This window comes from Pholcus phalangioides, unplaced genomic scaffold (genome assembly GCF_987345545.1).
Source record: "Pholcus phalangioides strain wild (caught in Gottingen) unplaced genomic scaffold, Ppha-v1.0 ptg000022l_1, whole genome shotgun sequence".
In the NCBI taxonomy this organism is placed as follows: domain Eukaryota; kingdom Metazoa; phylum Arthropoda; class Arachnida; order Araneae; family Pholcidae; genus Pholcus; species Pholcus phalangioides.
Window position 1 is genome coordinate 106,714 of NW_028301615.1, and position 26,734 is coordinate 133,447.

At 31.0% G+C, this 26,734-nt stretch overlaps 1 protein-coding gene across 2 annotated transcripts in view; it reads right to left on the minus strand.

Moving 5' to 3' along the window:
- Positions 1-510: 510 nt before the first annotated feature.
- Positions 511-26,734, minus strand: part of Cad74A (cadherin 74A) — a 62,606-nt gene continuing 36,382 nt past the window's right edge. Inside the window, exons 14-41 of one of the 2 annotated variants that reach the window (XM_089249869.1) lie at positions 25,937-26,004; positions 25,482-25,734; positions 24,279-24,521; positions 22,367-22,439; positions 22,068-22,246; positions 20,331-20,460; positions 19,458-19,600; positions 18,866-19,013; positions 18,285-18,515; positions 17,462-17,631; positions 16,949-17,101; positions 15,658-15,780; positions 14,620-14,809; positions 13,371-13,597; positions 12,933-13,133; positions 11,467-11,577; positions 10,737-10,857; positions 10,391-10,645; positions 9,116-9,228; positions 8,593-8,763; positions 7,581-7,669; positions 6,460-6,552; positions 6,005-6,137; positions 5,379-5,503; positions 4,694-4,725; positions 3,624-3,651; positions 2,778-2,807; positions 511-955 (exon numbers count right to left, since the gene is read on the minus strand). In XM_089249869.1, coding sequence (XP_089105995.1) covers positions 805-955; positions 2,778-2,807; positions 3,624-3,651; positions 4,694-4,725; positions 5,379-5,503; positions 6,005-6,137; positions 6,460-6,552; positions 7,581-7,669; positions 8,593-8,763; positions 9,116-9,228; positions 10,391-10,645; positions 10,737-10,857; positions 11,467-11,577; positions 12,933-13,133; positions 13,371-13,597; positions 14,620-14,809; positions 15,658-15,780; positions 16,949-17,101; positions 17,462-17,631; positions 18,285-18,515; positions 18,866-19,013; positions 19,458-19,600; positions 20,331-20,460; positions 22,068-22,246; positions 22,367-22,439; positions 24,279-24,521; positions 25,482-25,734; positions 25,937-26,004 — 3,984 coding nt within the window. In that variant the 3' untranslated portion in view covers positions 511-804. Of the gene's footprint in view, positions 956-2,777; positions 2,808-3,623; positions 3,652-4,693; positions 4,726-5,172; positions 5,237-5,378; positions 5,504-6,004; positions 6,138-6,459; positions 6,553-7,580; positions 7,670-8,592; positions 8,764-9,115; positions 9,229-10,390; positions 10,646-10,736; positions 10,858-11,466; positions 11,578-12,932; positions 13,134-13,370; positions 13,598-14,619; positions 14,810-15,657; positions 15,781-16,948; positions 17,102-17,461; positions 17,632-18,284; positions 18,516-18,865; positions 19,014-19,457; positions 19,601-20,330; positions 20,461-22,067; positions 22,247-22,366; positions 22,440-24,278; positions 24,522-25,481; positions 25,735-25,936; positions 26,005-26,734 lie in introns of those variants that run through there. The other variant, XM_089249870.1, reaches the window with a different exon arrangement.

Here is a 26,734-nt window from a genome sequence, read left to right on the forward strand (position 1 = left end):
ACGCAAATTCTTTAAAATTTCAATCAGATCTCATTTTTGTGAGGCCCCTTTCCTCTTGAGGTGCCCGGGTGGGTCCATGCCTTAAGACGGCACTGTACGCGTACTGTGCATGTTGTCTCCCCTTGCTAAAACCAGGATTTGACATCAAGAAAAGGTTTAGGTGCCAAACATATTTTGTTTTTAAAACAAATGGTTGAAGACAATTTTTGTTTTCAGTTGCAGGTACTACTTGGAGCCCCCTTTCCCCCATTGTTGAATATTGATTTGGAGCTTTTTTTTGTCCTTAGACTAATTCAAAAATCCACACAATATTTTTAGCACCAATAGGAATTTTTCCGTTGCCCTCGCGCCTGGGATTTGTAAAGCCCCTGTCTAAAAAATTAAACTATTTTGCTATTTTGGTGTGGTTAATAATAAAATGAATCTTTTTTTTTGTTTCATGTCAAGAATGCTTGACTATTGATGAATTTTAAAATGTTAAAATTTCATAAATAATTATATTGAAGGAACTAAATTCAACAAATGGCTTTATTCATTAATAATTTAACGACAAATGTTTTCAAAGTTTATCATGACAAGTCAGTACAAATATATATATATATATATGATTTTTTTAAATACAAAACAGTGTTTTTTTTTCTAGAATAAACCAATATTTACACTAGTCTTGAATAAATGCACACGTAAAATTATCAGTATTTGGCAGGGCTGCAACTAGGGAGGGGGAAGAGCAGGTGAGTCTGGTGCGCTGGATCAGAGGGGGCACAAATTTCACTCTTTAATCTCACCTTACAATTACACTCTTTAATCACACATTGCAATGGGGGCGTCAAAATGTGTGCTTGGTCCGGCACACCAAGCATCTAGTTGCGGCCCTGGTGTTGGGTAACTTCTAAATGATGCAGCATCTGCAAGTGGTGCATTCATTTCTTGCCATTCATATATCCTTTGTTGCCTGGAAAAATTAAATAAATTGCAAAAGATAATGAAACACTAATCTAAAATTGCATTAAGTAAAGATCCAGGTGAATATTTTAGTTTTTGTATCTTTATAAACTTAAGTGCATACACCAGTGCTCATATCTATCTAAATGTGCATGATACACCATTTCACTTCCTAGTCAACATAAAATTTTACCTCAACCCATTGACTAGCACATCATAAGAGGGGAAAAAATCCCTTAAAAAGATAAACCTTTTTTTTTTTGCATGTGCAGTTCTTACTGATGCCATCGGCTCATGTCTGAGTTGGGCTTTGGAGTGAAATTGTGTTAACACGTAGTGTTAAATGCTATATATATAAATACGCATAGTGTTAACACAATTGTGAAACACATAGTTAATGTGTGAAATTAATGAAATCATGAAATCCAACAAAATCGCATATGCTGAAGAACACATTAAAAATATGTTTGCTTATTCATAATTTATGGATAAAAAGATGTGTTTTTGATTTCGTTTCATTATTTGCTATTTGCTTTTCAAAATTTGCCAATAAATGCAAACTGTATTTCAAAAAATTCGTTTTGGGGCTTTGAAAAATACTTGCACAATGGGGTATTTAAAAATGTTTCTGTTCTGTCACAGTATAAATGATTGCAGACCTGCCAGCTTTCTGGATTTAGCCTGGAAATACCAGATTTTGCCACATTTACAGGGCTTCCATATTTCAATTATTACCATCGACATAAAAAATGAAAACTTGAAAAATAAAGAAAAACATTGAGTTTGCTGCTGCCACTTTCTTTTATTTAGAAACCGACCCCATTTGCATGGAAAAACTCTAGTGACATCGCGTCGCCCTTCATGAACGGTAGCCAAAGCAGTTAAAATCTCCCAAAACAATGTTTTTCATTGTTCTGCAATGAGCCCTCAGCTGACTGGAAATATTCAGCTGTAAGAATCCCCATAATAGTGTTCTCTGCACTTTTTCTTTCAGATTGTTCTACAGTAGCACTTATTGTTCTGCAACGCACGACACAGATTTTGGCACATTCTGCTTTGGGGTCAAAATCTATGAACATGAACAAATGTGGCAGCCTGTTCACATTATAAGTGTGATTGTAGGACAGCTGGTATATAGTATTACTGTGCTGGACAATATTTCATAGCAAAAATTACAGAAATCATGATTTATATACCAAAAATACAGGGCATTGCTAGTTGTGGGAAAATTATTTGATTACAGATGGGTGTGAAATTTAGTGCTTTCATAAATCTGTTAATTTATAATGATTTCACGAAAAAAATGTTTAACAATGAAAATGTGCAATAAATATCACTCAAGAAAGCATCATTGAAAAAAAAAGAGAACATTCCTTTAGAATTGTTGGACAGCAATGATGACGAAAATATGGGAATGTCCCGTAAAATATAGGTAATTCTGTCACCTTATGCATTACTTTTTATGTTAGTTGTTACACTGCTCAAAACAATGAGATATGTATTATTTAAATTTATATATATATTTAAAAATAAAATTTGATAATTAAGTCTTGTGAAAACTCTTTGTTACTCTTTGCCTAATAATGTTCTTTATCAATATTTTATCAATTAAAAATTTTAAAAATTACAAATAATAACTACATTTTCCCTAATTAGTTTAAGCAGTGTATTATGGCCATTAAAAATTTGGCATACTAAAGTACAATTGCTGGATTTTCATAAGAAAGTTGCAGGATTTTTACTTTCTGAAGGTTTGCAAGTCTATGATAGTGTTTTTTATAAATAGCATTTTCTATTTTTAGACTAAAAAATAAGCAAAAAAAAAAACTCACTCTGCTGCACTTAGTCCTGAAGGTCGACCCCTACAAAATAATTATCCAATGATAAGTTATGGTAGAGTGAAATATAAAACAATCTCTCTCATGTTATAAACTAGCAATAAATTACATGGAAATAAAAAGCAATTCAATCTGATATAAATTTTGAAAGTTGTATAGAAAAAAAGAGGACACTACTTCAAATACATAACAAGCACACACACACACATCAAATATTCATAAAAATATGTTAAGGACACATAAACACACATAATACAAGTATAAATGATATTCTTAAAGAGTATGGATGAAAAACCAACAAGCTGTCTTTTCCTTTTGTAATTTTTCTCCCAAATGAAATGTATTTGACATGTATCTAAAAATTCTAAAGCACATTTCACACTAGTGCAATGCAGCCTGCAACTCAACATAGATTGGTTAAAAACCTGAATTTCAGGGGTTTTTTTTACATAATCTACGGCGTATTGCATGTTGCATCACTTGCAGTATCGCGCCAGTGTGCACTCTGCCTAATACAGGGAAACAATGTAAAGTTAATAATGTCCCAATTTTTTTTTCAATAAAATTTCAAGCTAAATATATTTAATGCTTGCTCAGTTAAATTGTTGGATGTGGGACATAAATAGCCATTTATTGCAATAATCTAGTTTTATTCAATGTGCTTTCACATAAAAAAGTTTAATTTCAATGAAATTTAGTTCTGTTCGAATAGTATTGAAAATTTACTACGCCAAAATAGTTTAACATGTAAAAATAAACATAACAATTACTCATAAATGAAATACACAATTTCCATAAAAAAATTTCCCCCATCCAATAAAAGAAACTAATCACACTCACCCAGCTTTTGACACATACACAGTATGGACTGGAAGATAAAAGGCAAAATTTTCATAAATAATTGTTATGTATACATAGCTTTCATAGAAAAAATTAGAATGTAAAAAAACAAATGCAATAGTATTCTTCATATTAATTTTACATGTACAAACACAACCAACATTACTGAATAATTAAATCATTCCAGAGTAATTTCTGGAAAATTTAAATAATTCATAGAAAATTTGTCATATTTACCAATATGACCTGGGAATTTTATATAATCACTGGTATTTGTAATAAAAATTTGTAAAATTTATCAACTTACCCAAATGGTCTGTGATTATGCTTAATCAATAGATTTATCACATTCAATATATGATAAGTAAGTGTTCCTCATGGACCAAGTATATATTGGTCAAATGTGAAGTTTTACTTTAAAATTAGCTTCAAACAGAACTGTTCGGTAAGTAAAGATGCTGTTTAGTTTTAAAAAGTCAGAAATTTTCTTGTCGCTTCAGGGAGGTGTGTCTCATTGTGTAATAACCACTGGCTTAAATGCACAAAAAAAACTAGGCAATATCAGCTAAAAATACCTTAGTTTGATTCAGCTATTACCTGATTATTTTCGGTAAATTAGAAGTCCATGTTAAGATTCTGCATTCATCTGTACTTTCAAGAACATGACAAAACCTCCCAATCAAAGGGGCAGGAAAAATAATTTCTGCATGTACGTATTTAAAAGTACATGCAGTTGTACAAATGGTCAGTAACCAAACATAATAGATAACAAAAAATACTTTACAAACTAATTTTGAATTCATGTGAATCAAGCGAATTTGCCAAGCGACATGCTATGGCCCTGGGTTTGGCTCATCTTGAATTCATTTTTTTAAATCATTAAACAAAGGAGGGTTTGCTGCATTTAAATTATATGAAATCTCTTTATTAATTGAATATATGCCAATTTATTTTCTTTCATTTATTATTCCACCAATAAATGAAAATATCTACTCCTTGGCATATTGAAAAAACTCACTTTGGCAAAAAGTAAAAGTCTTATCAATCTGGTACTACTAATGAATACTTACAATAAGAGGTTTGTTTGAGCTTCTCGTTATATCTGAAACAATAAATATAACCATTAGCTATTTTTATTTCCAACTTAAAATCAAAGTAATATTTTATTAAATGCTTATATGGTTCTTGATAACTGAATCAAGAATTTAAGAGTCAAATTGTATTTTATTCAGGCAAAACTATATAAAAATTTGTTAATACATAGTATGTTCCAATATACTAGAACCCATTGATATATATTAAATCTATAATTCAAATCTATAAGTCAAATATGAGACTTTTCTGAACAAAATCAGATCTTTACTCAGCAAGGTACAAGCAGGTTACGCTAAACTTCATATTGGTGCATTAAAAAAAAGGAAAAGTGCTCATCATGAATATGTTATCGCAGTGATTTTCAACATTTGAAAAAGAAAAGTCAGTATAGTGTACCTATCACCAGAAAAGAAAGCACCGCTTCTTATGCCAACTTACAAATAATTTGACTTACGTCCAAGTGTTTGGAAAGGGATTTGTTAGTAAGTTGCGAAGAGGCTGTACTTTTTATCACAAACCTGTTGGAATAATTTTTCACCAAGTCCACATATTAATGAAAAGGAAAAAAAAAACCGTGTGATAAATGTTTCAGTAATAAAAAATAGATAAATAAGGATTATTGAATGCAGAGATTATGGAAATAAAAGAATAAAAACCTACTTTGAATACATAACACAGAGAACTATACACATGATGAAGGCTGCAACAGCAATAAAGCCAGCTATGACAAGCACCATAACTTCAGTCCATTTCATTCTATAGACATCTCGAGGAGCTGCACAACTCTATAATTTCATAAAGTAATCAAATTGTGTATTAATGTCATACAGAAAACTAACTACCAATAAAATAAAATTAAACTTGATCAACCCAAGTCTTTTTAAATACAAATATGTGCTATGAAGGTGGCAAATATTGTTGCGCCGCTCCTGCGGGCTTGATAATAATAGTTCGCACCTACACTTTTGACTAATGTGTTCATAAGAAGGCTTTATGGAGGAAAAGACCTTGATATTTGTTGTGCATCCCAAATATAGATGAAATTATTTTGAATGTGTTATCCAATTAATAAATCCAGTTTATTTACACATTGGCATGCTACAGTGTATAAACTTCTGATTTGTAGTTGCATGAATTTTATGTACAAATTTTAGGAAATAATCCTAATTATCACTGAATTATTTGTCAGATCAGAATGTAATATCGAATGAAACGTTTTATGAATATTATACAATTGACTGTATGATATTAATACAGCTACTAATTTGTTTAATTCAAATGCTTACTTCAACAGATGCAATGCTGTAATTTTGGAATAGTTGCGTAACACTCGAAGATTTCTTTTCATCTAAAAGATTTAGTACATTCTTTGGTTCAAGGAGCACATTATTTTCCAAAAGCTGAAAACACGAACTTGTGCTGAAAGAGAAAAATAATAATCAAGATTCAGGTATGTGATGTGTGTGTGTGAGAGAGAGAGAGAGAGAGAAAGATGTGTGTGTGTAAAAAAAACATTTTTTACATGAAATACTCATGTATGAATTTGGGTTTCTGAAATTAAACTAAATTTTTTATTTATTTAAAAAGTTTGATTAATAAAATAAACAATAGGAATTAAATAAATAGTTTCTGCAAAATTCATTTAATGCACTAAAATTTAAAATAATGCATAAAAGCAATGTTCAATGAGTAATGTGCCCTCAAAATGCGCATAAATATATTGAAATTATGTAGTCCTCACCTTTCAAAATCCAGACTTCCATCTTTACGAGTATAAAATTGTGTATCATACAGATTAACAGAAACAGGCTGAGAAACTGCTGATCTAAGGTCTCTATCAAAATTTAAACAAAGGAGAGTAAATATTAAGCTACTAGCTGATCCGATTTTACCAGTGCTTTATTAATGAACAAAATTTTTTTGGGTTAAAGGGTAGCCACGTGTTTGAGTATGTTCTTTGGCACCAGTCTAACTTTAGTTGGGGCATTACTGGAAAATGCTTGGAAATTTTAGAGCAGTGGTGGTTTTAACAACATTTTTAAGATTATAACTTTTCCTGATGGTTATAGTGAGATGACATCATTACAGGAGTTGAATAAACGTCAAATAAGTACTCAAACACATGACAGCCCTCCAGCCAAAATACTTTATGATTATGAGATACAGTTGAATCCCATTTTAATGGATACCGTTATAGAAGGGAAAAAAACTTATTTTAACGAACTTTTCTAATCCCTCAGATAAGTTTACATAGGAACAATGCAAAAAACCTGGAATTCCTTTATAATGAAATTTCATTATAACAAAGTAATTTCTCCAGTCTCTTGGAGTTCGTTATAATGGGATTCGGCTGTATAGCAATGAAACAAGCAAGATATTTAAATTGTATAAATTATAATGTCTGAAACTATCATGAATGCACGTTAAAAAACAAAGTCCTTATGATTTGAGATAAAGGCAGGGAGTAGAAAATTGCAATTGGATTTAAAACTTGAAATAAAGTTTCAACTTTTTCATAGGTTGGAAAAACCTAACTTCAATAAAAAATAATTATTTAAGGACTATTGAAATGAGATTTTTTTTCTGCGTCTTCCGTTCAAGGTGAAAAAGTTTGATTTTTAAATTGTTTATTTTTTCACATGTTCAAATGTTCTGAAATGAAACAATTGTTTTTTTTTTTTCAAAATGGTACAAGAAGGTACAGTAAGTATAATTGTAAATGCAATATTATAATGTGTTTTACAATTAATTCAAAATATATATATATATATTTTAAAACTATTTCTTTAAATCTTTATAAATTTTATTTAGGACAATGATTTTTAGTTTGGTTTTAATTTATACATTTTTAGAAGTATTTACTTTTGAAACTGAGGAACCAAATTCTTCACTTCAGCAGGACGCTTATAAAACACAAACTTTAGAAGGTCCTTGTCTTGGAGAATGTATATCTGAAATATAGAGAGATAGATGGCTGTGTTATATCTGAAATGTTTAGAAAAATATGAAAAATTTTGTTTTTTTTTGGATTAAAAAAAGTGTTGCATCATAATGAAAAATTGCATGGGAGTTGATTCCCAGTGATGCAAAAAATTTAAATTTTAATAAATAATCTAATTCAGATTGCTTTTGTTATCATTTGTGAGGACAATGTTTAAAATGATTATGTCCAGTAGTTCAGAAACACAAGTTTATCCATGTCTTGGAAACAAAATCATATAGAAACATAGGAGATATCTTTCAGATTTAATGGCATGCTCGCCACTAAAAACGTCTTTGATGGCAACCATATTTTTCACAACATATGAGAAATAAAGTTATCCAAATTTGAGGAAATAAAAACAAACAATTTAGACATGCAAAGATATCTTAAAACATGAGCCAGAACTAGTTTGTTTGCTTTTGCAGATTGATGTTTTTTTTAATTAAAAAAATGATCGGTATAGACATGATAAGATTTTGACACACACAAGACCATATTTATAAATTTAAAACTCTGATAAAAAAATAAAAAAAATTCTCAAAGCAGCTCATAATTTGTTAGATTTACTTAGGTACAGTGCCGTTTTAACGCATGGATCCACCCGGGCACCTCAAGAGAAGAGAGAAGAAATTTTCTAGGATTTACCAGGAAGGGCTTCTAAAAAAACCACTTGGCCCGGGCCCATCATGGTCTTAAGACGGCCCTGCTTAGGAATGCATGTGAAGTTTTATTCATTTGAAAAAATTGCACACCAGCCACTCACCCAGTTACAGTAGAGCAGGAAAAACAGAAAATGAACAACAACAGCAGAAAAAGAAAAGAAGATTATCATATTATTTACAAATGTTTAAGAGTAGCAAAATTTGTAAAATAATGTACATTGAGACTTACCTTTACATTAGCGACTGCAACATTCTGCACTCCAGGAGCACTTCTGGCTTCTACAAGTATGTCAAAGTACCCTGCTGCATATTTCCCAAGATGTTGCAGATTTCTTAATTCTCCAGTTTTATTGTTAATGTGGAATACATCCGAAAGATACTGCAATTCCTCAGTCATTGGCTTAAATGAAAAAAAAGATTGTTGATTGAGACAATTTATTTTAAGAAAATTTCTTCCATGGAAAAAAAAATCAATTTTATACATGAAATGACAAAAAGGGAAAAAATGAAAAACATGGGGTAAATCGAGAAGCTATCCATACTTAGAATAACACAACCATAAATATTTTTTATGGGCATTGCATAATATTTTATCATGTGTATATAGTTTTTGTAATTGCATTTTTAATTGGGTAGCTGTATTTTAGAAATATATGACATCCATATTTGTTATGGGCATATTTTTCTCAGCCACTGGACATTTTTCCTATTGTGGCTTTGTATTTGCATATTTGTGTATCAATAAATCTTACCCGAATAAATGTTGTGTTTTTGATACTGTAAGTGACTAGACCAGATGAACTATCTGGATCTGAAGCTCTGAGAACAACCAACTCAGTCTCTACTTCTGTGTCAACTTTGGCTCCTGTAAAAAAAACAAATTTAGTTTGAATTATATATTAAAGATAATAAAAACATGCGAGAAAAGCAAAAGCCTTAAAAGAAGAAAAGCAAACAAATAAAGATCAAATATAATGAAAAATGCCTATATAATGATACTCAATGGACTGAAGAAAAGTATCTGTATAAAGGAGTTATTATTATACATGCGTAATGTGTAGCTGGAATAACATTATGAAAAGAGCATCAAGACCAAAAATTAAACCAGAAATTTCTGAAATGAAATTGAAATTTCTTTTTTTAGTAAAAAAAGCATTCAATTATGCAAATTAAAGGAATAATATAAAAAAAAATCTATGCATTCAATGTATTTATGAAATATAACTAGGCTGGTCCAATGAATAGATTAATTGGGTCAATTAATTGATCAATTGTTAATAGCTTCAATTAAAATTTTCATTAAAAATATGTAAATTAACTCTATTTACTTGATGAAACTGATTAGATGACTTATATGATGTTCCTCTTCATAACATTTTAGATAAGATACCACATTTAAATATTCTTATTAATTAACTTCAAATTTTTTGGGATTGAGAAATACAAGTTGATTCAATGGAAACTAGAGAGGATTTCAGTTCCAAATTGAGTTTGATTGGAGTTTTAAAAGAAAAACTCAAAATGTATTTCTTTCACTGTGAACATCAGCTTGTGATGCTCAGGAAGCATTCCCCCCCCCCCCCCAGTACCACTTGGAAACAAAACCCTGTCTTAAATATTTTCTGCAGTTTCTAAAGGAGACAAGCAACAGTATAAAGAGTGAAAGTTGTTGAAAAATCAGTGACTAACCTAAAATAATTTATTTTCTAAAAAAAAATAAAAAAGACAAGATCCGAGTTAAAAAATTCCAGGATATGATACATTAAATTGCTTCATGCAGGCAGCCAGAATTTCTTAATCTATTCCTATATTTGTTCACATCTAGAAAATAGGTGCTTATCGATAAGCACCTTCATTCATGATCATGAATGAAATATATTTTTATAGCATCAATTAATATTATATAGTCATCATCACTACGATTGTATAAATGGTTACATTCAAAAATATTTGATTAATCTATTAAAACTATTTGCTTAACCAGTTAAAAATTTTATCGATTCCCAGCGCTAAAAATAGAAACTTACCCAGAACATAACTCGATGTTTCAAAAGTTGGAGAGTTGTCATCAATGTCTTCGATTCGAACTGAAACCTGAATTTCAGAAAGATCCTGATAATTATATTCTTTGACTAGATCATCCAAAGGGTTTGATGGCTTGCTGACTTTTATAGTAAGCACAAAGTCTGTAACATTTTCATGATCAATCCTTTTTTGCACAATAATCTCACCTACATTATCTGTTGTACGACGTATACCGAAATAACCATCTTTATTTCCTCCTAAAAAAGTGAAAATGTGACAATCTCTTTCTAAGCCTTGAATTCAGGAAATGATAAAAAAAAAAAATCATCTCTCAATGATATTACATACCCACTATGTAATAACCAATTACAGAATTCACTCCTGTGTCATTGTCAACTGCATGCACTCTGCCAACTATAGTACCAACAGGCATTTCTTCTTTTAGAACCATTTCAATTGGGACAGTTCTCTGGAGTGAAAAACAAGGAAAAAATTGTACTCAATTTTTTTTACATAAATCTATAATTTAATTTGAATACCTAAATATATTACAAGAATTTAAGTGCCAGTTTCAGAGAGGTTTTGCCTTTCACTTATTATTCAATTATTTAAATTAATCACTTTTTTCCCTCTAGCTTTAAACAAAATCTCCAATACAGTATCACCATGTCACAATAAATCAATGGAAATCTTTTGAATCATATGTTATAGATTTATAGAGATATATTTTTATAACACATTAATAACGCAACTTAAGCCACCCTGTCCTAAAAATACTTTCTTTCAATTATATGCAGTTTGAGCAAAGCTCGAAGGCTTTTGACATCACATTCTTAGAGAGAAATGTTTCCACAAGAGAAAGCACATAAGAAGAAAGAGAAATAAAGAATTAAGAAAATTTGCAAAAACCTCCTGAGGAGGGGTTTGGGAACCCCTTTCCCATTGGAGAAGTTTATCTTGACTAATGTCTTTGAACAAATTACTGACGTAAAAGTTGGGGTATCGCTGTACTAAGATCTATCACTTATAGTTATATGCATGAGTTTTTTTTAAACTCATTTATGATGTATGAACTCACCAAAGGCCTTGAAAATTGAGGATCACTATCATCGACATCTAGAAGAAGAATGTGTAGCACTTGCTGTGACTCTTGAGGTGGGAATCCAAAATCATGAGCAACAATAATCATCTGCAATATCAAGATAAATAATGTCATAATATATATTCATATTGAAAGGGGCACAGTAGCCCAAGCGATAAGATACTTGCCTAAAGTACTAAAGGATATTTAGAGGTGTCGGGAGTTTGATACCCAGTTCGTCCTTGTCAGAAGAATTTCCTGACACAGGAGTAAAACACAAATGGCAACGTGACTGAAAAAAAACTGCTACCACAGGGAGTCTCCCCCATCCGCCCATCGAGGGGTTAGTGCACCAACCTCTCGATGAGTATAAATAAACAAGCCTGCTGTTCGGAATTGGCAATAGGTAGGTCCCGGTCTAATTAGCCCTCGAGTGCAGAAAATGACTGTGGTGCAACAAAAATGATCAAATGATTCATATTAGAAAATTTTGAATGTTTAAATTTTAGAGGAACAAAGGTATCTCCAGGGGATATGATTGAAGTTTTTAAAATTTTCCAATAAATGAATAGGATGGACCATGAGTTATTAATACGTCATCAACCGAGTGTTTCGACAAGGGGACACCAGTATCTATTAGTAAGGAACAACTTCAGGTTGTGATGTCTCAGAAAATTTTTCTCGAGAAAAGTTGTAAATAAATGGAATATAGCTTACTTCAGGGAGTCAGGAATTCTACCACAATTGACATGTTTAAAAAATAATATGATGTTTATAATGGGATGAATTGAGAAGCTATCTGTACTTAGATAAGATAACAATAATTTTTTATGGGCAGGCATATTTTATTTTGTCGTAATAATTAGTTCGTATTTGTTTTCTCATGATATTGCTCTTATTTTGGGTTGCTGTATTCTACTTGCATTCGACACCCATATTTTTTATGGGAATCTTTTTTCAGTCGCCTTGTTGGGCGTTTTGCCTGTTGCGACCTTTGTATTTGAATGCATGAATTTTTTTAATGATTAATCAGTAACTTTTATTTATTATTTTTTTTTAATTTGAGAAGTGTGTTTTTTTAATTACAGGGAGCAAGAACAGTGTAAAAATATTGAATGAAAAATGGTATGGTACTGTGTATATAAAGTTTCGAGTGGAGGTTATAAAAAAAAAATTTGAATTCTGTCTCTCCCAGATTTTTTCGTTTGAAGAAATTTTCCCAAAGGTCGGTTTTTGAAATAAATTTTTAAGCCAGAAATTTTTTCTATTTTTTTGCCATTCTGATATTATTTACTATGCATGATTATTCATCCCTCACATGAATTACTAAAACTTAATCAGAAAATAGACTTCTTAATTCATATGATATCAGTTTCAACTGTGTGTAAGCATAAAAAGAGAGAGAAAAGTAAAAAGAAATTATACAGTTAAAAAATAGTTCAAAATAAATTATATGTACTTACAGTGTAATTTTCTTTAGTCTCTCTGTCTAATAGTGCATTTGTAGAAATAATACCAGTTGCTGCATCAATAACAAAATCATTGCGATCTCCTTGTAAACCAAGGTCCTCAATTAATTTGTAAGCCACCTTCCCATTTGCAGTGTTAGGATTATCTGGATCATATGCAACAACTTGAAACACTTCTGTGCCAACTGTAGCATTCTTTGGGAAAAAAAAAGAAATATAATAGAATATCAAATTTAAAAGCAATAAAAATTAAATGGAATTGAATTGTGAAGAAACAGAAGCAATCAACAGTACCAATTACTCCTATGACTTCAAGTTGTGTAACAATCCTTGCAAATTGTGGGGGAAAAGTTACATTTTCTTGAAGTATTAAAAAAAATTTTTAAGTTGTTTGTCATTTTTTTTTTAAATTTCAAAAGGTTTTCAATTTACCTCATGTATATAAGCAACTTCACCAGCTACAGGTCTAATGAACTGAGGCATTCCATCATTGGTAGATATGTCTGCAATCACAACCAGAAGATGGCAGTCTGAATGAAGAGGAGGCGACCCATTGTCTGTGGCTCTTATTAGAATTTTATAGGGCTCTGATCTGCCTTTACCTGACAAGGAGCTTACCACAGATACTATTCCTTTTTTTGAATCGATAGCAAAAAAATCTGAGAATTGTTAAAAAAAAGAAAAGAAAATTATGTGTATTAGTGTCAGTTTATAAAAAATTTTATGTCAGTAAATAAAAATTTTCACTTTCGAACATATAAAACATATTAAAAATCTTGGAAAAGCATAAAGTTATATAAATTAAACTAAATGCCTTCAGAATATTCTGTTTTTAAATCTTTGCAAAATACATTTAGCTGACGATGTGACACCAGCATTAAATATTAAAAGATGAAGCTGTAAAATATTATCAACTTCATGCGAAAAAGTTAGTTTTAAACTGAGATGATAAAATTTCATTTAAATGTCACTTTCTAGAAATGAAGAGAATTTAAAAATTGTTGTTTTTTCACCACAGAATAGGTTTTGAATAGCTATATGATTAAAAAGTTGAATTTGTATACAACTCAGCAATTAGAATGAAAAAGTACTAATTACTCATATATTTTACATACAGTAAGTATTTAGACCTGTCATCAACAATCATAGTGTTGGTTTTTTCAGTAACAAGAAAAATACTACTACTACTTAACCATACATACTCTTCCTACACATTTCTAGGAGAGATTTCTAATTGGTACATGTTGGAATGCGTGTTCTCTAAGTGTATGTGTGGCCCTGCATTTATGTTGTCAGAATTGTGCTTGTTTCATATTCTTGTTGGTGCTGCCATCTGGCTTTTATATTTTGAAGTGAATATTGTAAATACTTGAATTTTCATGTTATGTAAGTATCATGTTGGAGGTCTGCTTGTACTCTGCAGAGAGACTTTTTAAATGGGTGATTTGCATTTGTACCTCAAAGTTGGGTAACTGTAAAAAACTAACTTCAGCTGACCACCACTGTGCCACTAACAGAGTTTGAACCTTAGCTTCCCATGATGAGAGTTCAGCCACGAAAAGTACTACTTCACTAAATATCTATGAGCCTTACTATGAATAATTCATATAAAATCATGATCAACTGGATCAGCACATAACTTCAATCAACGGAAAAAGATTAAAATATTAATAAAACTTACTGAGCAATTTAACATCACCATCATTAACAAACATGTATGAGACATCTCCATTTTTCTCACTATCGATATCCTTGGCTTTCACGGTCACTACACTGAATTTGATTGGTACATTTTCTGGAATTACAGATGAATATATCTGTTGATTGAACATTGGAGGATTGTCATTTTCATCAAGAATTTTCAACACAACCTATTAAAATAGATTTTGAAAAAAGATGTTTTCAATGTAAACAATTCAAAATTACTGGGGAAAAAACACTTACTATAAAAACCACCATATTGATTAATTTTACATTTCTGTTTACACCTATTATACAGTCTATATTGTCTCTCATTAAACTAATTATTCATTTATTGATCATTTCTAGACAAAAAAAGTTTGGTCTCTATAAGACAATACTGAATATCTGAAATAAAATTCTGAGTGCAGGACTGTAACTTTGACAGTTGCTTAGCAAAATTAGTTCTATAGTAAATTGTTCACTACTTACTTCAAAAAGGTTATGAACGAATGCCAAAAATCAAATCTTTGTCATAATAGCCCAAGTAATGAAAATTATGTATTACACACTTTGGTTCTAGTAAAGTCATTATGAGAGGAAAATCACTTGATTATAATGCAGTTTTTCCATTTTTTAGATGAAATGACACGAAAGCCAGCATTGCACTATAAAATTTTTAGAAAAGTTCATTTATAAAACTTGAAAAATGAAACCAATAAGCCTATTGGTTACATTTGCTCGAATGTAACCAATAGGCTTATTGGTTGTGTTTTTCAAGTTTTGTAAAATATATTTTATCAAACTTTATAGTGTAATCTCAGCCTAAGATAAGAATGTATAGAAATTTTCTTCAACCACTGCCCCTTCCATTTTGTACTGATAGGTTTGAATATATATACACAGCTTATATTTTTCTATGCAATAGAAAACTACATGAAAAATACAATATAAAATAAAACATATGAATTCCAAAACATCGTACAAACAGTAAACTAAAAAAATCTTTATGATGGTAAAGTATTGAAATTATACATACAATCACAGATGTTCTTCTTTGATTCGTAGTACTGTTGGGATTATCTGTAGCAGATACTTGTAAATAATAGACTGCATGTTTTTCTCTGTCCAGAGTTACATTTTCCCTCACAAAAAGGTTACCCTGTGAATAAATTTTCGAAAAAAAAATTTTTAAGCTTTAAAAACACCCCATTTATTTATGATTTTCAAAAACAATTTTAAAGAGTTCTTTCATTTAAAAAACTAAATTGACATATGGAAATAAAGGAAGTGCTGACCATTTAAAGGAAGCACAAATGAATATAAATAATTTGAATGAAATAATAACACTATATATTATAACTACCACTTTGTTTAATCAAAGCTCTGAGTGTCATTTCAAAGTCAGGAAGAGAGGGAAAATTTTTTTATTGATAACAGCTCGTGCTATTTTCAGCTTCATTTTTGGAAGTCTATTTTTTGAATAAAACATTCATCCAGATTTTTTTAATGGAGCTTCAGAAGTTATTTTTGTTTTGTAAGCGCAAGTTCTGAAGTTGTTTGAGCAAGGCTCAAGATATATATGCTACATATAGCAGCATGAAAGTAGCATGTGTATGTCAGGCCTAATGAAAAATATTTACATTGTTTTTGGGTGCTCACAGTTTATCAACAATTTACCCCAATTTTTTATTTGGGGTATATAAATGACTGCATCAATGTATCCCATTTCTGTTATAAACGTGGTCATTCAAGCATGTCTAAATAATATTTACAGACTTTATTCTCAATGGCTAAACTATCAAAATATCACAATAGCATGAAGTCTTTATAAAGTATAAACCCAGACTATGCTCATTGTCAGTTATTTTATTCTTCAAGAAAACCAAGGAGAGATTTCTTTTTAAATGAAAATTTATTTCTAAATTTATTTACAAAAATGCTTTTATGTGAAAGAAAATTGTCAGAAATTTTCCTGGTACTGGCATACAACAGAATTGTTGACATGACTACAGAAAAAGATTGCTATTGTAAGAAGTCCCACACAAGGAGTTAGCACACCAACTTCTTGGTTGGTATTAAAAAAAATGCTGTTCTGAATCGCCAATAAAATTGTAGATCGTGGTCTAATTAGCCCTCATGTGCAGAAAATGATGTGGTGCTGCAAGAACTATCAAATGTAAAAGATAATTCTTTATGTTGAAAGGGATAGTTTAGTTTGCAAGGTTTGGGAAATGAATTAATGCAAAGGCGATTTTGCTTTCAAAATCATTATATCGAATAGTATTGCAAATAGAGCAGATCTTCATAAAAGTTGTATGTTAACTCACCATAATTGGATCAATGTCAAAAACGTCTCTTCCATCTCCTGAAACTGAAAACCTTACAATTCCAAACTCTTCTTGCCTATCACTATCAGTTGCTGCTACTGTCATGATGATATCTGGATAAGATGTGTATTCTGAAATGCTTATCATATATGACTGAAAATAAATGCAAAAAAAATATATTACAAACAAAAGAAAAATATGTATGTAAAATACATGTGAAATGAAATGCAATTTTTTTAATATTTAGATTGAAAAAAAAAATAGAAATCTATAATAAATAAAATGATTTCTACTTAAATCATACATCAAATCACTAAAACTTTTCATTCAATTTATTTCAATGGCCAATTGAATTGCCAGCTTTGATATATCACCATCATTCTGCTGTTGTAGACTTTGCAGTGGTTGCAATTTGAAGCTGATACTTAAAAACATAGTTCTGTCTATCATGAAGACTTTTTGAACATCACACACACACACATAAAGTGAACTGAATATCAAAGAAAAACTTACATCCTTAGAAAATACTGGGCTGTTATCATTTATATCTTGAACATTTAGTATAACAGTTGCCTCTGAAGACCTCTGACTTCTTGCATCACCAATGATTGCTTTCACTTGGAATTTTATATATTTTGGAGAAAGTTCTTCAAAATCTAAGCGTCTGTTCAAAGATACAACACCTGAAAAGTAAAAACGTTACTGAAATATGTACTTATGCATGGATGTATATGTGCATATGTTGATATATTGTACAAATATCAGGACATGACAAATCCTGGTGCCGGGTCACCACAGCGACAAAAAAATTGGTATCTCCGCCTACAGTTATAACCAGTAATCTATATGTGATTACTGGCTCCAGGGAAAAAATACACTTGGTTCTTCTAAAATATTCGGTTGCCACCTAGATTTTTACCAATTTGTCAATCCCTGACATATAAAATCAAGAATCTGAATTAATATAATGAAATTATTCTTATGCTTTTATAGAGATACATGATTACTTCTTTGATCTGCAAGTTAAATCACAGTTTTATATTGGTAGAGGAAAGACAGCTTGTATATATCACTTGATTTTTAAAGATGAAATGAAAGAATAGCTGGAAGCATTATCAATTGAAGGTATGGTTTTCTGAGAGAACTTTTATTTTATCTTTTTTTTCAAAATCATTACACAATTTTTTAGAATTCACTACTCATTTATAGTTCATTATTCATTTGAATTCAATTTTTTTTATCATAACAATGTCTCATAGTTTATTCTACTTTCACAGAATGACTGGTAAATGTGTGGAATTAATTGATTTTTAATATGAACTTATCATTTACTTACCAGTAACTGGACTGACTGACACATAGTTATCAGGATCTGACCCAGAAATTTTTTCATACTGAGTCACACTCTGGTGAGTTAGCGGATCTCTTGCAGATACTGTTAGAAGGGTTGAGCCAATGATTGCTTCTTCAGGTACAGTGATCTCAATCACTGGTTTAGCTTGGGTCCATGGAGGAGAAAATACTGGATTCATTTCACCCTCTGCTCTTATGTACACTGTCACCTCAGCTGTAAATATTACAAGTATAAATAAAAAAAAGTATAAAACATTCAAGGACGAAACATCAGGATCATTTACCCACATAAAATTTCATGCATAAAATACACATAAGCATAAATTGAACAACAAAGAAACTATGGATTTAGAAAATATTAAGCAATTATTAAACAATAGTTTCGGTTTCAATATATTTTATTGTTTTTTTAATATACAAAGACCAATTTTCATTTTCTTTCATTTCCATTTCTTTGCATATATGATGTTTGCCATGCATTTTTCTAAATGTAAAATTTTACAAATAGGCATCTTGCATTGAGAAAAATTCAAACCCCTTTTATTTATGGTTGATACCACTCACCTAAACCTCTTTGTTGTTTTCCAAGGGCTGCATCCACAGCATTAAGATCAAGTGCCTCAACTGTGAATATGATAGCTATTGCAGAGTTGTAATCCAATAAACGGTTAACAGTCACTCTTCCAGAAACACTGTCAATCTTAAATGCTTCCTAGATTTATGTTAAAAGAAGAAAAAAACATTGAATAAAAGTATCTATTGTGTGCACTAAAAATTATATGAAGAATATTAATATAGATAAAAATAAGGGAAGAATAGTGTACATGCTTAAAAAATGAAATAAAAACTAAAAGAAAATAATTTCTTATATAAGCATACAGATGCATATTCTAATGACAGACCTTGGAAAAACTTGATTACATTCATGGAGATGGTAATTCTTCTAAGAACTAGCATTTAAATGAATCATAAACTAAAAACTTTTAAATCAGAAGTCATCAAATTGGTTTGAATATTTTCACCAATGTGTTTTCTGATTTTGCAAAAAATAAGAAAAATATATTGAAGGCTGATATGAGATGCATTTAGATACTCCTATGTGAAACTTATTGCTTCACATAATTTTTTTCCTAACCAAAATTCTTATTCAACTCACTTTGAAATTGAAACTTGATGATTTCACATGAGCACCTGATTTATCTGTAGCAGAGATCGGCTCCACAATTGAATAACGTAATCTAGCATCATGATCAAGGTCATTTGCGGCAACTTTCAACACTTCTTCTCCTATTCCTAAATCTTTATAAAATAAAATAAATCCATGAGAAAAGGGCAATAATTACATAAATTGGACGAATATTTTATTCTTTAGATCATTAAAGAAATTAATACTTCGAAAAAATTGATTTCTCAGTCATTACATTGTCCCTGCAAAATGAATCTTGCTTTTGTTACGATCTATAGATGATAGATGACGCGATTCCTCTTTTTGTAGAGCCCGTAAAAAATATCACAATCTTCTGTTGGCAATGGCAGATGATACCGGTTTCGGTATTGCGCTAAGATGTGCGATTGGCAGAGAACTGGTGGAGGGTTGGCCAGAATATTCCAGAGGGTTCCGCCCATCCAGACAGTGGCGCCACAAACTTGGTACTATGAAATAGAAATTTGTGGAATATTCTTTTTCTCGAAGTTTCGACCAGAGCTATAAATAGTGAGGAGAGATTCCAGATTAAGGAGACTAGATGAAAAGTCAGTTGTGATTGAACTTTGCGAGAAAGTTGTTAGCTGTCTGATTAGCTTGTAAATATGTGTAAATTGCTGTTCTGTAAATAAATCTGTGTTTGTCCATCGAACCACTTCTTGTTTTGCAATCTCGAAGTCTTATAGAACTTATCCGCAACACTTTCATTTGGTGATATAATTATATTGTTTAGGTATTGTAAAAATTTATTTTCTCCAAAATATCAAAATTATGCTATCACACCAAAATTAAAAAAAAAAATTATGTATGAAAATGAAGAATTACTTTCTGATATATAAGCGACATAAGATTCTTGCTCAAATACTGGAGGTTTGTTGTTGATATCTTCAATGTTAACCAGAACTGTGGCAGTTGCTGTCTGCTTAACAGGAATGCCAGCATCCACTGCTTGAACCTAGAAACATTAAATTCAAAATAAGCTTAAAAAATTATGTTCGTTTTAATAGAAATAGAGTAATAAGAAGAAAAATATGTTAATTTAAGAGGAAAAAGCAATGAAGAAATTTTTAAATGTTCTGTACTAAATATATAGGAAAACATAAAAAAGACAAAAATATATTATCTATCATAGCTATATCAATGAAGAATAAGACACTGAAAATAATGTCTTCAGAGCAATGTCCTGTTTAAAATATGCAAACTAAAAGTAAAATACTTGGCGATCATATAGTCGATTCAAATACAGTGAAACCTCGCTGCTATGATATTTTTCCAAAACTGCTACAAAGATATTTTTTAATAATTCATTTTCAAATTCATTTTGAATTTCATTTTAACTTCATCACTTGTTATCGTTCATCTGAATGTGTCTTATTACATCGGTATTTTGCACCACATAATCACCGAAAGCACTAAGAAAGTAATTGGTATTGCTACTTTCTGTGTATGAAAGAAAAGTGCAATGCTGTAAAAATATTTATGGGGCGATGCATTTAATTGAACTTTATTAATCAACTAATCAATTACAATGTTTTGTGTCGAATAAATACATGGAAGAGCATTTTCTAGTGGTACTAACAATGCCAATTTAGAAAAGATGACAACAAAAGCATAAATTTGATGACGTGATGATAATGATGCCTCTCGATTGATATAACCGATAATCCCTCTACAACAACATTTTTTCTTGGTCCCCAGAATATTGTTATATTGAGGTTTCACTGTATATTAATTAGAGAATAACACATTCCTAAATTCTTTTCTCTATATCTCAACTGCGACAAGATAATTTTTGTTTACACGAGACAGAAATTGTCGTACCACTATATACTTTGTTTTATATGATATCTCTGGGGTCAAAGAGACTGAAGATATAAGAGTCAGAATTGGTGCCCATATCCAAAATGCTCTCGCACTCATATCTGACTCATGATATATTTTTCTTGATATATCTCAGCCAATCCTCTTCTTCAATGAAAGCTTGTGATTCAATCACGAATCAAAGGAGTTTTACTCTTAACAAAGAAATTAAGTTTTTCATGATGTGATGAATAGAGAGAGAGAGAGAGGGGAAGAAGCACACACCCACTTAAGAGCTTTAGGAAAGAAGTCTAAACTTTAAGAGTGCTAAAGAGCAAGGTCTTTCTTTTTTGGGTGATGGTAGTGAGACTGATCCTTGCTTGATTGTTTGTCATTAGGTGAGTGTCTGTTACTTTATCATGTCGTGAATGTTAGTTAGCTAATAATTTTTAAAATGTGAATTGCATTGACCTGATTTTTATAACGTTTATTAATTGAGTTCAGGGTCTTTTATTGAGTGGAGTTTTTATCTGAAATTAATTTAACCTTTACTTCCTCCGTCAAAATTTAAAATAAATTGTGAGTCCATATAAACACCCTTGGATTCACAAGAAGAATCCAAATATTTTTCAATGAAAATTCACTTGAAAAAATATTTTTGATCTTTGATCATCAGTTTTCATTAAGAATAAAATAGAATTGTTCTTCAACAAGAAGAAACATAACTTGTGTATGTGATGAAAAATGAATACGTTGACCTACCACTATCTTATATTCTGTTCCAGAGAGCTCTCTGTCCAAGTCAGCAAACTCTGCAACTATTAAAGTTCCAGATTTTTCATCAATTACAAAATTGTCTTTTGCTCCACTGTCAATGAAATAACTTAAGCTGGAATCTGGCCCATCTGGATCAGATGCTGACACTTTGAAGATGCTAGTTCCTAAAAGGAAAACAATCAACACTAAAGTTAACAATACTTTTACACAGAATTGTGTAACTTAAAATTAAAAAAAATATTAAAAAAAAAGTTGATGTTATAAATTAAATACTTTAAACCTACCCCCTGGTGCATTTTCTGGCACAGTGGTTTTGTATGGCTGATTTACAAATTCAGGAGCTCCAGCATTTTCTTTCTATAAGAATACAAAAAAATGCAGCTATGCTCAAATCTAATTTTAAAAAAAAAAAACCCATAAAGGACAATTAATATTGTAATAGCACCCTTTTTATGTACAGTAGAGTCTCGATACTCCAAGGTGAACGGGACCGAGGCAGTTTCAGAGTACTGAACACTCAGATTATCCACAAAAAATCCCCAATAGAAATTAGCTTTTAGGGAGGTGGGGCACTTAGAATTATGTATTTGTAGTTACTCTTTACTCTTGCTCCTTTTGTTCTCAATTCAATGGCTTAGTTCAGTGATTCTCAAATGTTTTCCACCTGCTGCTCCCCAGAATAGTATAGAAAAGTATCACTTCAAAGCACTGAACAGGCACAAATCACTGACCAGGGGTCTTCGACACATGGCTCGCAAGATACTTGTAGCCCACAGAGCTCTTTGGTAACATGTGTAGTATAGCTTAGTGACCCGCAGACTTGGCTGAAACTCAAAATGGGGCCCACTGTGTCAGCAGCTGAAGATCCCTGCACTGCACTAACTCCTTGTGATACCCCTCACACAGAGGCTGATGATGTCCCTAGGAGGCGCAATGCACACCTTGAGAACCACTGACTCAGTTTGTTAAGATTAGATCTGTCAAGACCAATGGCTTCTTTATAATTTCAGGGCCCTCGATATGAATGTTTTATTATTGTTATACAATTTATTAGTTATTAAAAAACACAAATACAGAACAAACAAAAAAAAAAACAAAAAAAACAAAGGAACTAAATTGCTCTTAATAGTTATCACAACTTCAAATTAAGGGATCATTACCCCTTAAAACTGAAATTACTCCCATTCATTGGAAGAATTAAACAAAAGAAATGTGTAAACTGCTTTGAGAAGAAATTTCCAAAAATTCAAGTTCCTTGGATTATCTAGAACCTTGAACTTTCAAGAGTCTATTGTATTTAACAAAAACATATGAACAAGTTAAATACGTGTATTTAATCATTTGATCATTTTTGTAGCACCACAGTCATTTTCTGCACACGAGGGCTAATTAGACCGGGACCTACAATTTATTACCGATTCCGAATGGCAGGTTTGTCTTTTATACTCATCGAGAAGTTAGTGCACTAACCCCTCAATGGGGCACTCCTGCGGTAGCAATTTTTTCTGTGGTCATGACGCCATTTCTGTTGTACCCCTGTGTCAGGAAAACCTTCCTGACACAGGGGTAGGAAAGTTTTCCTGACAAGGATGAACAGGGTATCAAACTCGCGACACCTCTGAACATCTTTTGGTAGTTTAGGTGAGTATCCTATCAACCTGGGCTACCGCATCCAAATACGTGTATTTAACTTAGTATATCCTTAAGTATATATATATATATCACTTAGTAATAAAAAAATTAATATTTTTTTAAATGTCTCGCGCTTTCACTTTGTCTAAAAAGCAAGAGATTGCACAACATAGATTTCAACAGTGGATACAGCAGGAAAATATTTGTGCCAATCTTTATTTCATAATAATTGTTAGAGTTGGCTTCATATTATTAAAATGATATCCAAACCAGGAAAAAAACAATGAAAATCTGAAGAATGATGTATATCATGCACTATAAAATATACTAATGAAAGATGTTTGTCAAAATCCTAAAATATATTTTCCCCCTACAATGTTATTTATGAGTACTTTGTTTTCATTAATGTTACAGTCAAGGTCAGAAAAAGTCTTGGCACTTCATGTTTGGACATTGGCTTGAAGAAGTACAAAATATGAAGACAGAGTGTGTGTGTGTGTGTGTGTGTGTGAAAACATTTGGATCCTGATACATCTTGTGACTGCTTCTCTGAATTTCTCTCACCTTAACTTTGACAATGACATCAACAGTAGAAGAAAGTGGAGGATTTCCACCATCTATGGCTTCAATAGTTACAGTAACTAATCCACTAGAATTTGGCACTTCTGAGAATTTAATAGGTCTCTTCATGGTCAACTCTCCAGTATTTTCATTAATAGTGAAGATATCTGTAACTGAAAGATCAGTTGATGCAATTCGATATGATATTTTCCCCCCACCTTGAGATGGACCATCTGCATCAGAAGCCTAGAATAAGCAAAAAAAAAAAAAATTCAAAACTTTCAAAAAACTAACATGTATGCAAAACTGCAGTTTAACATTATTTAGTTTTCTTGCATGGTATTAATTATTAAGTATTGCTTGGGATTGATATAAAGAACTGTAATATAAGAAATTTATTACTCTTTTCAGCTTAAATTATGTAGAAACAAACCCCAAATTATGATGTTCACACAGAGCGGCCCTTAGGGGCAAGCAACAGGTGCAGCCGCACAGAGCCCTGCACTTTGCGAGAGGCCCAGCACTCAGCGTAAATTATTGGAAGCTTTCACCAATTCTTAAATTTTTGCTGGCATTAATTTAGAATTTTCATCAATTATGGAATTTTTTATACTGTCAATTCTGAATTTCCATCAATTGTGGAATTACTGGTTTCAATAATTCATTATTTTCATGTACTATGGAATCATTTGTTTCATCAATTCTAAAATTATTTCTTTCAATTATTTTTAATTCATTGATTCAGAAACTTGCATTAGTTTTGAGAATTTTTTCCCTCATTAGTTTAAATTACTTTCAGTACTGAATTTTTGTCAATTTTTGTGTTAATTTACATTTAATTGTTTGTGCAAAATTTTTTGTATGGATTTCTCAGCTTTCCTGTTATATTCTGAAATAATAGATACCGCTTCCCCTCCCCCACAAAATATATAAAATCAGGGTGGGGGAGGGGGAAACTAGACATTTTTGGGACTCCGAAATTGTTGAGACATACCTGGCCTTCTTACTTTTTTTTATATTTATTTTCGCCCCAAGCCTCGTATCTGGTAAGGTCAGCCCCGTGTTCACAAAAAAGGCCTTAATACAAATTAAAATGCATCTTACATCTTTTAATGCCAAATGCAATGAAATACAATTTGAAAAATGAAGTGATTTCTATTTTTTTAGATTTCAATCGTCTTTCACACTTTGGGTGATTTCACCTACTTTAATGAACAAAGGAGGCAGAAGTTTTGCCACATTTTCTTGGATCTCTCTTGAATATATTTCCCTGGGAAACTGTGGAGCATTATCGTTCTCATCGATCACTTCAATGAAAAGATTAACTGAAGTAAATTTCCCACCACCATCTTGAGCCTCATATGTTAGTGAATAACTCTTTTGCATTTCATAATCCAAACAGGTTGGCTTTCCACAATCCGCTACCCTTATTTCTCCTGTCTCTGAATTCACTTTCAACCTTGAGAATGAAAATAAAGAAAATTATGTGTGGTGAAAACTGTAGATGACACTGAAAATAAACAGAATTAAAAAATGAGCAGTGAATATATGCATTAAAAAATTAATTATTCAAATGTCTTCATATTTGATTACATGAAAATTCTCTCAACTTTCTATACAAATTTTTCAAATGTTTATGAGCAAAAATAAAAGAAACTCACTTATCTGACCCAAAACCTTTCAGTGAATATTTTACTTGCCCATTGATACCACTATCAGCATCGGAAGCCTATACGAACAAAAAAGTTTGGTGATATTAATATATGAAGTAAAAATCAATAGAAATGATAATGGTTAGTGTCAGTAAAGGTAACCTATGTTTTCTTTATTCCATTCTTTTTAAGATAATTAGAAATTTTATTGTGATTCCAATTAAAATATTAAATTTCTTTTCCATAATAATATTTAATACCAGAAAGACGATGTTTCATTCTACCTAGGACAGATACCGTCAAAATGACAGAAGGTTGATTTTGACTGTACAATCTCGATTTTCATTTAAGTTTTACTTGTATTATGTTTGAATGTACATATGAGTGTTGGTAAGCAATAGAAATATGCATTATAGGATTTTTTTCAAATAAAATTACATAATTAAATTGGCAAAAATTTCTTATTGCCTACAATGAAGTATATTTGCAGCCCAAACATTATAATTGCAGTTGTATTTGTACATCTTATTTCTAATATATTTTTTATATTGGAAATGCATTTTCCGCTCTCACATTTCTTACCCACTAAAAATATACTGCTTGTTTTGCTATTGTTAAGACACTATCTGACATGGCTGTCTTTTTCCTGGTACAATAGCACTTGTTGTTGTTGTTGTTGTTGTGTTTTTTTTTTTTTTTTTTTTTTTTTTTCTTCTTCTGAACACATAAGGTTCTCTAAGCTTTTTAGTTAGTTTCAAAAAGAGAAAAATAAATTAACTTTTCAGTTTTTTTCTTCTTCTACAAATT